The 12,268-nt window shown below is 38.4% G+C and overlaps 1 protein-coding gene across 11 annotated transcripts in view; it reads left to right on the top strand.

The window, feature by feature from the left end:
- The window catches only part of ZEB1 (zinc finger E-box binding homeobox 1), a 189,833-nt gene that overhangs the window by 155,959 nt on the left and 21,606 nt on the right, over positions 1–12,268 (top strand). For 9 of the 11 annotated variants that reach the window (XM_045069140.1, XM_045069141.1, XM_045069135.1 and 6 more), the window contains one exon: positions 9,215–9,352. In XM_045069140.1, the coding sequence (XP_044925075.1) occupies positions 9,215–9,352 (138 nt within the window). Of the gene's footprint in view, positions 1–9,190; positions 9,353–12,268 lie in introns of all 11 variants that reach the window. The other 2 variants (XM_045069132.1, XM_045069131.1) reach the window with 1 other exon arrangement.

Here is a 12,268-nt window from a genome sequence, read left to right as displayed (position 1 = left end):
TGGGACATATACCAAAAAACTTTGCCCACACTTCTCAAAGTACTGATGCTACCTGTTCTTGGCTTTTGTTATTTCTTCCCCTCAGGTAGAGGCACCTTGATTAATAAATTCCAAAATAGTTAGGGAAATTGAAATATTGTTGATTTCAGTACCTTTGCCAATACATTTTGTATAAAAATTCTTTTATCCTGCCACAGGAGATAATAATATTCTCACTAATGCCTTAGTGCTTCAAACTTAGTTCATTCAGTTTGTGGAAATTTTACACCTAGTAATCTAACTAGCAAAGCCAGGTATTACTGTTATACCAATCAGCCTCATCAGACTTTCTGTCAAAAAAAAAAAAGGTGTGTTTTCATTTTTCCAATTCAAATAATTTTGCCAGTACACAATTTGAGAGATTTTATAAAAAGTTCCTTTTTGAAAAAAAAAATAAATTATAAGTAATGAGGAATATACAAAGTACAAGGAAACATATCTTTTAGAGGGCATGGATTGCAAGCACTGGGTATGGTGAAAAAATAATGAATACTGTAATGCTGAAAATTAAAAAAATATAAAAAATAGATTATTTACTTAGCTATAGAGAACAAACTGATGGTTACCAGAGGGGAGGTGGGTAGAGATTTAATAGGTGAAGGGGGTTAAGGAGAGCTCTTGTAAGGAGCACCAGGTGTTGCGTGGAATGGTTGAATCGCTATATTGTACAACTGAAACTAATATTACGCCCTTTGTTAACTAGACTGGAATTAAAATTTCAAACTTAATAATTATCTTAAAAATAGATTATTCAATAGTGAGGTGAAGATTATTTATATCTAATACAAATTTTTTAGTTATAAAGATTTTTGTCTCCAAATGAGTAGTACATTTAAAACCAGTCAATACATAGGTAAGCATGTAACTTACTGAAGATGCAAGGTTCATGTATAAAATACAGACTATATAATTCTGCAAAATGTATACAATTTAAAAACTCATTATTCTAGCATCTAACCTATACACACAATCATATATACACCTACATACCTACATAATAGGATATAGGAAAAATATAAACTTTTTATAAGTGATGACTATAATAGAAATAATATAATTTGATAAAAATATTTGAAGCATCTTGTAACCTGTATATGGAATATATATAGGAAGAATATATATTTTATGTATATAATGTATGTGGAAGCAATAATCACATAAAATATAAATTTCACTTGTGAGTTTTATCTAGAGTAACTTGAAATTTTGAAGTTACATTGAAAAGACTCAGTGACACTGACTTGTCGTTATTTAGTGTTTAGTTATTAAAAAATGCTTATTGGGGAGGAGTCAAGATGGCGGAGAAGTAGCAGGCTGAGACTACTTCAGCTAGCAGGAGATCAGCTAGATAGCTTATCTAAAGATTGCAAACACCTGAAAATCCATCGGCAGATCGAAGAGAAGAAGAACAGCAATTCTGGAAACAGAAAAACAACCACTTTCTTAAAGGTAGGACCAGCAGAGAAGTGAATTCAAAGCGACGGGAAGATAGACCCCGGGGGGGAGGGGCCGGCTCCCGGCAAGCGGCGGAGCAAGGGCACACAAAATCAGGACTTTTAAAAGTCTGCTCCGCTGAGGGACATCGCTCCAGAGGCTAAACCGGGGCGAAGCCCACACGGGGTCAGCGTGGCCTCAGGTCCCACAGGGTCACAGAAGGATCGGGGGTGTCTGAGTGTCGCAGAGCTTGCGGGTATTGGAACGGGAAAGCTGACTGCAGAGACAGAGCCGACAGTAAGCTCACAGCTCTGTGTTACCTTGAACCTGCCACAGGCTCGGTGAGCTCCGAGCGTGGCCGGAGGTCAGGCAGACGGGAGTAACTGGGCGCTGTTCTCTGGGGGCGCACTGAGGAGTGGGGCCCTGGGCTCTCGGCTCCTCCGGGCTGGAGACCAGGAGGCCGCCATTTGTATTCCCGTCCTCTGGAACTCTACGGAAAGCACTCAGGGAACAAAAGCTCCTAAAAGCAAACCCAAGCGCATTACTCACCCTGGCCCCTGGTAAGGGCAGTGCAATTCTGCCTGGGGCAAGGACACTTGAGAATCACTACAACAGGCCCCTCTCCCAGAAGATCAACAAGAAATCCAGCCAAGACCAAGTTCACCTACCAAGGAGTGCGGATTCAATACCAAGGAGAGCAGCAGAATTCCAGAGGAGGAGAAAGCAAAGCACGGAACTCATGGCTTTTTCCCTGTGATTTTTTTTAGTCTTGCAGATAATTTAATTTTTTTCTTTTTCATTTTTTGTTTTTTTTCTTGCCTTCTGGTAATTTTTTTTTTTAACTTTTACCTTTTTCTTTTTTAACGTTTTTTAACTAGTTTAATATATATATATTTTCTTTTTTATATTTTTCTTACTTGTTTTCTTTTTTTAAAATTCTTTACTTTTCTTTTTTTTTCATTTTTCTTTTTTTTCTTTCTTCCTTTTTGAACCTCTTTTTAACCCCTTTCTCCTCCCTCACGATTTGGGATCTGCTCTAATTTGGTTAAAGCATATTTTCCTGGGGTTGTTGCCACCCTTTTAGTATTTTACTTGCTCCTTCATATACTCTTATCGGGACAAAATGACAAGACGGAAAAATTCAACACAAAAAAGGAACAAGAGGCAGTACTGAAGGCTAGGGACCTAATCAATACAGACATTGGTAATATGTCAGATCTAGAGTTCAGAATGACAATTCTCAAGGTTCTAGCCGGGATCGAAAAAGGCATGGAAGATATTAGAGAAACCCTCTCGAGAAATATAAAAGCCCTTTCTGGAGAAATAAAAGAACTAAAATCTAACCAAGTTGAAATCAAAAAAGCTATTAATGAGGTGTAATCAAAAATGGAGGCTCTCGCTGCTAGGATTAATGAGGCAGAAGAAAGAATTAGTGATATAGAAGACCAAATGACAGAGAATAAAGAAGCTGAGCAAAAGAGGGACAAACAGCTACTGGACCACAAGGGGAGAATTCGAGAGATAAGTGACACCAGAAGACGAAACAACATTAGAATAATTAGACTATAATAAGAGATGAGGAAAGACACTATATCATACTCAAAGGGTCTGTCCAACAAGAAGATCTAACAATTTTAAATATCTATGCCCCCAACGTGGGAGCAGCCACTATATAAACCAATTAATAACAAAATCAAAGAAACACATCAACAATAATACAATAATAGTAGGGGACTTTAACACTCCCCTCACTGAAATGGACAGATCATCCAAGCAAAAGATCAGCAAGAAAATAACGGGCTTAAACGACACACTGGACCAGATGGACATCACAGATATATTCACAACATTTCATCCCAAAGCAACAGAATACACATTCTTCTCTAGTGCACATGGAACATTCTCCAGAATAGATCACATCCTCGGTCCTAAATCAGGTCTCAACTGGTATCAAAAGATTGGGATCCTTTCCTGCATATTTTCAGACCACAATGCTCTAAAGCTAGAACTCAACCACAAAAGGAAGTTTGGAAAGAACCCAAATACATGGAGACTAAACAGCATCCTTCTAAAGAATGAATGGGTCAACCGGGAAATTAAAGAAGAATTGAAAAAAATCATGGAAACAAATGATAATGAAAATACAACGGTTCAAAATCTGTGGGACACAAAAAGGCAGTCCTCAGAGGAAAATATATAGCAGTACAAGCCTTTCTCAAGAAACAAGAAAGGTCTCAGGTACACAACCTAACCCTACACCTAAAGGAGCTGGAGAAAGAACAAGAAAGAAACCCTAAGCCGAGCAGGAGAAGAGAAATCATAAAGATCAGAGCTGAAATCAATGAAACAGAAAACAAAAAAACAATAGAACAAATCAATGATACTAGGAGCTGGTTCTTTGAAAGAATTAATAAAATTGATAAACCCCTGGCCCGACTTATCAAAAAGAAAAGAGAAAGGACCCAAATAAATAAAATCATGAATGAAAGAGGAGAGATCACAACTAACACCAAAGAAATATAAACTATTATAAGAACATACTATGAGCAACTCTACGCCAATAAATTTGAAAATCTGGAAGAAATGGATGCATTCCTAGAAACATATAAACTACCACAACTGAACCAGGAAAAAATAGAAAGCCTGAACAGACCGATAACCAGTAAGGAGATTGAAACAGTCATTAAAAATCTCCAAACAAACAAAAGCCCAGGGCCAGACGGCTTCCCGGGGGAATTCTACCAAACATTTAAAGAAGAACTAATTCCTATTCTCCTGAAACTGTTCCAAAAAATAGAAATGGAAGGAAAACTTCCAAACTCATTTTATGAGGCCAGCATCACCTTGATCCCAAAACCAGACAAGGATCCCATCAAAAAAGAGAGCTATAGACCAATATCCTTGATGAACACAGATGCGAAAATACTCAACAAAATACTAGCCAATAGGATTCAACAGTACATTAAAAGGATTATTCACCACGACCAAGTGGGATTTATTCCAGGGCTGCAAGGTTGGTTCAACATCCGCAAATCAGTCAATGTGATACAACACATCAATAAAAGAAAGAACAAGAACCATATGATACTCTCAGTAGATGCTGAAAAGCATTTGACAAAGGACAGCATCCCTTCCTGATCAAAACTTTTCAAAGTATAGGGATAGAGGGCACATACCTCAATATCATCAAAGCCATCTATGAAAAACCCACCGCAAATATCATTCTCAATGGAGAAAAACTGAAAGCTTTTCTGCTAAGGTCAGGAACACGGCAGGGATGTCCATTATCACCACTGATATTCAACATAGTACTAGAGGTCCTAGCCTCAGCAATCAGACAACAAAAGGAAATTAAAGGCATCCAAATCGGCAAAGAAGAAGTCAAATTATCATTCTTTGCAGATGATATGATACTATATGTGGAAAACCCAAAAGACTCCACTCCAAAACTGCTAGAACTTATACAGGAATTCAGTAAAGTGTCAGGATATAAAATCAATGCACAGAAATCAGTTGCATTTCTCTACACCAACAGCAAGACAGAAGAAAGAGAAATTAAGGAGTCAATCCTATTTACAATTGCACCGAAAACCATAAGATACCTAGGAATAAACCTAACCAAAGAGGCACAGAATCTATACTCAGAAAACTATAAAGGACTCATGAAAGAAATTGAGGAAGACACAAAGAAATGGAAAAATGTTCCATGCTCCTGGATTGGAAGAATAAATATTGTGAAAATGTCTATGCTACCTAAAGCAATCTACACATTTAATGCAATTCCTATCAAAGTACCATCCATCTTTTTCAAAGAAATGGAACAAATAATTCTAAAATTTATATGGAACCAGAAAAGACCTCGAATAGCCAAAGGGATATTGAAAAAGAAAGCCAACGTTGGTGGCATCACAATTCCGGACTTCAAGCTCTATTACAAAGCTGTCATCATCAAGACAGCATGGTACTCACACAAAAACAGACACATAGATCAATGGAACAGAATAGAGAGCCCAGAAATAGACCCTCAACTCTATGGTCAACTAATCTTCGACAAAGCAGGAAAGACTGTCCAATGGAAAAAAGAGAGCCTCTTCAACAAATGGTGCTGGGAAAATTGGACAGCCACATGCAGAAAAATGAAATTGGACCATTTCCTTACACCACACACAAAAATAGACTCAAAATGGATGAAGGACCTCAATGTGCGAAAGGAATCCAACAAAATCCTTGAGGAGAACACAGGCAGCAACCTCTTCAACCTCAGCCGCAGCAACATCTTCCTAGGAACAACGCCAAAGACAAGGGAAGCAAGGGCAAAAATGAACTATTGGGATCTCATCAAGATCAAAAGCTTTTGCACAGCAAAGGAAACAGTTAACAAAATCAAAAGACAACTGACAGAATGGGAGAAGATATTTGCAAACGACATATCAGATAAAGGACTAGTGTCCAGAATCTATAAAGAACTTAGCAAACTCAACACCCAAAGAACAAATAATCCAATCAAGAAATGGGCAGAGGACATGAACAGACATTTCTGCAAAGAAGACATCCAGATGGCCAACAGACACATGAAAAAGTGCTCCATATCACTCGGCATCAGGGAAATACAAATCAAAACCACAGTGCGATATCACCTCACACCAGTCAGAATGGCTAAAATAAACAAGTCAGGAAATGACAGATGCTGGCGAGGATGCGGAGAAAGGGGAACCCTCCTACACTGTTGGTGGGAATGCAAGCTGGTGCAGCCACTCTGGAAAACAGCATGGAGGTTCCTTAAAATGTTGAAAATAGAACTGCCCTATGACCTAGCAATTGCACTATTGGGTATTTACCCTAAAGATACAAACATAGTGATCCAAAGGGGCACGTGCACCCGAATGTTTATAGCAGCAATGTCCACAATAGCCAAACTATGGAAAGAACCTAGATGTCCATCTAGAAGAAGTGGTATATATACACAATGGAATACTATGCAGCCATCAAAAGAAATGAAATCTTGCCATTTGCGACAACATGGATGGAACTAGAGCGTATCATGCTTAGGGAAATAAGTCAAGCGGAGAAAGACAACTATCATATGATCTCCCTGATATGAGGAAGTGGTGATGCAACATGGGGGCTTAAGTGGGTAGGAGAAGAGTCAATGAAACAAGATGGGATTGGGAGGGAGACAAACCATAAGTGACTCTTAATCTCACAAAACAAACTGAGGGTTGCTGGGGGAGGGGGGTTGGGGGAAGGGGGTGGGATTATGGACATTGGGGAGGGTATGTGCTTTGGTGAGTGCTGTGAAGTGTGTAAACCTGGTGATTCACAGACCTGTACCCCTGGGGATAAAAATATATGTTTATAAAAAATAAAAAATTTTTTAAAAATGCTTATTTTTCCCGCTAATGACAGACTGTAGGAATGATTTTTGAGAATATTCTTTGATTTACTCTGACCAGCTTCCTGTAGAGCAATGACATTTTTAATAATAGTTAGGCAATGGAATAGATGAGGCCATTAAAAGAAAACTACTCTCACTCCCTCTGACCATATTATTATATAGCTAATTTCAGAGCTTCCTAACTACAGCCAAAATATCCCCATAACAGAAAATTGCCATGCTTTAACCCCAGATATAAATCCATATAAACAGAAAAAACTGAAAGGCCTGTCTTAATTAATCAATAAGAAAGTTTTCCCAGGGTGCCTGGGTGGCTTGGTCAGTTAAGCCTTCAGCTCAGATCATGATCCTGAAGTCCTGGGATCTAGGGCCCCCACCCTCACTGCGGGCTGCCTGCTCCCCCAGGAGTCTGCTTCTCCCTCTCCCTCTGCCACTCCCCTTGCTCCTTCTTTCTCTCTCTCTCTTTTTCTCTCTCTCTCAAGTAAATAAATAAATCTTTAAAAAAATATATGCTAAAGAAAGAAAGGGAGGGAGGGAGGGGGAGAGGAACAAAGGAAGGAAGGAAGGAAGGAAGTTGTTTTCCCCCCATCAGTATTTTGAATTTTTTTCCTTTGGCAACCTGGAGGTTTTTACACTCCAAGGCAATGCACAGGATGACTGTACTGGGATATGACTTTTTCTCTTCTTCCTTTTTTTTTTTAAGATTTTATTTATTTATTTGAAAGAAAGAGCAGGAATTCCAAGAGGGGCTTGATCCCAGCACACTGAGATCATGACCTGAGCAGAAGGCAGACACTTAACCGACTGAGCTACCCAGGCACCCCCCTCTTCTTCCTTTTTAAAAAGATAGATTTATTTATGTATTTATTTATCTATCTATCTATCTATTTATCTAAGAGAGAGCTAGAGACAGCAGCAGCATCAGTGGGGGTGGGGTGAGGGAAGAAGAAGGAGAGGGAGAGGAGCAAGCAGACTCCCAGCTGAGCACATGCAGGGCTCAGTCACACATCTCTGACATCATGACCTGAGCCACTGAGCCACCAAGGCACTCCATCTCTTCTTCCTTTTAAGGAAGTCTTAGAAAGTCTGGAAAGGGGAGAGTAGAGAGAACCTTCCAGATTCTAAGAAAGAATATACACGGAATTTGAGGATTTGGAAATAGACTCCCTTAATACCCACAGTACCAGCTTACCTCTTCAAGAGTTTTCACTTCCCCCTGGATCCAGTAACCCAGTGCTAAATAATTGATAGCTATTGGCTATATTAGAAAGGAGGGGGAAATGGTGGGTCACCATTATTATTATGTCATTGGCTCTAAGGTTTTAAACAGCAGCTGACCTGAGGACTTTAAATCTCCACTATGTGGGAGATTTAACAAGATTGTTTCAATAACTAGCACACAAAAACATGCCTACACCTCAGCATTTTAATTTGGCCCAATTTTAGTCTGCTGGGAAATGCTATTTTACAGATTTAGAAGTGACAGTTCAGCCTGAAGCGTATAAGAAGTCAGCCACGAGACAGCCATACAACACATTGCAGTTACCAGCAGCATGGAGTAGACACTGTCCTCTGGAGCCAGTGGAGGAAATGGAGGGAAACCATGGTGCAGCAATACTGCTTTAGGAACTCGAAGCACTCTGGGTTTCCTTCTCAAAGTGGCAGTATTCCATTATCTCTTGAAACTTTCTAACCAGAAGAAAAAATGCCTCTGCCCCTAGCCCACTGTTAAACATTTACTGAAGCAGAAATAAAGGAAAAGTAGCCTTGTTTATTATATATGAGTACTAGAGGAGATAAGCAGTTTTATGGATTTGATACTCCTAACTCTTAGTAGATATTTTTCCAGCTATAGATAACTATTAACACTGTTGTCTAGGAAATCAGATACCTGTACTGAACTTCAAAGTGGTTTAAATTGAGCATGATTCGGATTTACAACTCTAAGTAAATATCTAATAGGTTCCTAGGAAGGACTAAGGTTTGAGAACTAAGGTTTTCTCCCTTTTTTCCTTGATTTATCCTTGATTGAGAAATTAAGAATTCATTCAACTATATTACCTTTTCTGTGTCCTATCAGTCACATAGACTAGAAGTACACTCTAAAGTTTAAGAGAGATATTGTGAAAATTCAAGACTGTTGTAAAGCTTTCTTAAAGACTTCTTAATAATAGACAACAGAATGAGTAAATTTTGTTTTTAATTTTGGGCAAATATTTCCTACAAATTCAAGAACAATAGTGTGTTCTCTTAAGGTAAATAATTTCTTATTTAGAAAAGCTTTGTAACAACTTGGCAGTATAAAGTATGCATTTCTTTTAGTAAAAGATGATGAATGTGACTCAGATGCAGAAAATGAACAAAACCATGATCCTAATGTTGAAGAGTTCCTGCAACAACAAGACACTGCTGTCATTTACCCCGAGGCACCTGAAGAGGACCAGAGGCAGGGCACCCCAGAAGCCAGTGGTCATGATGACAATGGTAAGTAGAGCTTCACAGTTGCTTTTGTTTTCATCTTTACAGGATTATCATTTCCATAGCTTACAGTGGGAACCTACTCTACTCTAGGGAACATTTCTGATATCTAACATTTTTGGCAGATGCCCATAGAAAATAATCTCTTTAATAAAAGGAACACGTGTATGATAACAGCATAGTATTAAATTTGTGGCATCTCACTACTGGTAAGGCCACTGCAATGAAGTGCTTAGAACAATGCCTGGACGTTGATTTCCATTCACTCACAGGGCAAGTATTAGAAATGGGAGCTAGGATGACCTTTAACTGCCTCTTGATTTTTTTCCACTGTTCTGAAAGTCATGCTCTAGTCTATTCTGATATGAACAGCCTGTGTATGAAGAGTGGTAAAATGTAGTTCTAATATTTCATACTCTCCTAAAAGGAAATAGACTACCATTCCCTCCTTCCATGCTAGAAACAGATGACAATTGCAATCAAATATTCCTATAAGAAATTTTATGCAAGATCTGCACCACGAACTAAGACGTCACTTGGAATGTTTGGGGATATTTAAAGTATTTAAGATCCTATATCTGGTTTGATTTTTCTGGGGTTCCCAGTTTAATGGATAGATATAACTTAATATTTAAATAATCAACTTTTTTAAAAGACATTTTTAGAAAAGCCGAAAGTTCACCAAAAAGTGAGACAGAAGTACAGGTATTTCCCATGTACCCCTTGCCCCCATTAACTATTCCCATTATTAATATCGCTCACCAGAAAACACCCAAAGTCTATCATCTCCTTTAGGGTTCATTCTTGGTGGTGTACATTTTGTGGGTTTGGACAAATATGTGATGACATGTATCCATCATTATAATATCTCATAGAGTATTTTCATTGCCCTAAACACCCTCTATATTTTGCCTATTCATCTTTCCCCACCTCCCCTCATCCCTGGAAACCAAAGATCTTTTTGTGTCTCCATAGCCTTTTCCAGAATGTCATATAGTTGGAATTACACAGCATGTAACCTTTTAATTTGGCTTTTCTCACTTAGTAATATGCACTTAAGTTTCCTCCATGTGTTTTCATGGCTCATTTCTTTTAAGTGCTGAATAATAATTCCGTTGTCTGGATGTACCATAGTTTATTTACCTGTTCACCTACTGAAGGACATGCAAGTTTTGGCAATTACAGATAAAGTTGCCGTGCACATCCATGTGCAGATTTTTGTGTAGATGTAAATTTTCCAACTCCTTTGGGTAAATACCAAGAAGTACATATGCTGGATCCTCTAGTAAGAGTATGTTTACTTTTATAAGAAAGTTTCTGTAGCTCGACATCCTCGCTTGCAGTTTGTGGTGTCAGTGTTCTGGATTTTGGCCATTCTGATAGGTGTGTGGTGGTATCTTGTTTTAATTAGCATTTCCCTGATAACGTATGATGGGAAGAGTCTATTTGCCATCTGTATATCTTCTTTGGTGAGGTGTCTGCTAAGGCCTTTGGACTATTTTTTAATCAAGGTACTGATTTTTTATTGTTGAGTTTTAAGAGTCCTTTGTATATTTTGGCTAGTAGTCCTTTATCTGATGTGTCTTTTGCAAATATTTTTCCCAGTATGGCACTTGTCTTCTAATCCTCTTGAAATCATCTTTCACGGAAGCAGAAGTTTTCATTTTCATGAAATCCTGCTTGTCAATTCTTTCTTTCCTTGGTGTTATATCTAAAAAAGGCATTGTCATAGGTAGGGTCATCTAGTTTTTCCCTGTTATCTTCTAGGAGCTTTATAGTTTTACATTTTACAGTTAGGTTTGTAATCCGTTTTGGGTTAATTTTTGGGAAGGGTGTAGGGTCTGTGTCTAGATTCAGGACATTATGCATGTCCTGAATGTTCAGTTGTTCCATTACGTTTTTCTTTTTTAATATGGTGTTTAAATTCATTTTAGTTAACATATAATGTTATTATTATTTCTGGGGTAGAATTTAGTGATTGAGTAGTTCCACATAACACCCAGTGGTCATTCTATCAAGTGATCTCCTTAATGCCCATCACCCTGTTACCCCATCTACCCATCCACCTCCCGCCCAGCAACCCTCTGTTTGTTTCTAGAGCTAAGAGTCCCTTATGCTTTGCCTCCCTCTCTGTTTCAATATTATTTTATTTTTCCTTCCCTTACCCTGTGTTCATCTATTTTGTTTGTTAAATTCCACATATGTGAAATCATGGTATTTGTCTTTCTCTGACTGCCTTGTTTTGCTTAACATAATACTCTCTATTTCCATCCATGACATTGCAAATGACAAGATTTCACTCTTCTTGATGGCTGAGTCATAGTCCATTGTATTTATATACACCGTATCTTCTTTATCCTTTTGTCTGTCAGTAGTCATCTGGGCTTGTTCCATAGTTTAGCTATTGGGGACATTGCTACTATAAACATTGGGGTGCAGGTATCCCTTCAAATCACTATTTTTGTATCCTTTGGGTAAATACCTAGTAGTGCAATTGCTGGGCCATGGGTAGTTCTATCTTTAACTTTTTGAAGAACCTCCATCCTGTTTTCCAGAGTGGCTGCAACAGTTTGCATTCCCACCCACAGTGTAAGAGGGTTCCCTTTCTCCACATCCTCGCCAACATCTGTTTTTTCCCGACTTGATAATTTTAGCCATTCTGACTGGTGTGAGGTGGTATTCATTGTGGTTTGGATTTGTATTTCCTTGATGCCAAGTGATATTGAGCATTTTTTCATGCATCTGTTAGCCATGTATGTCTTCTTTCGAGAAATGTCTGCTCATGCCTTCTGCCCATTTCTTGTCTGGATTTTTTGTTTTTTGGGTATTGAGTTTGGTAAATTTCTTATCGAATTTGGATACTAGCCCTTTATCTGGTATGTCATTTGCAAATATCTTCTCCCATTCTGTAGGTTGCCTTTT

The sequence above is a fragment of the Mustela putorius genome, unplaced genomic scaffold, assembly GCF_011764305.1.
Source record: "Mustela putorius furo isolate JIRA1106 unplaced genomic scaffold, ASM1176430v1.1 tig00003913_pilon_pilon_pilon, whole genome shotgun sequence".
In the NCBI taxonomy this organism is placed as follows: domain Eukaryota; kingdom Metazoa; phylum Chordata; class Mammalia; order Carnivora; family Mustelidae; genus Mustela; species Mustela putorius.
This window is presented reverse-complemented; position numbering and strand designations above follow the sequence as displayed.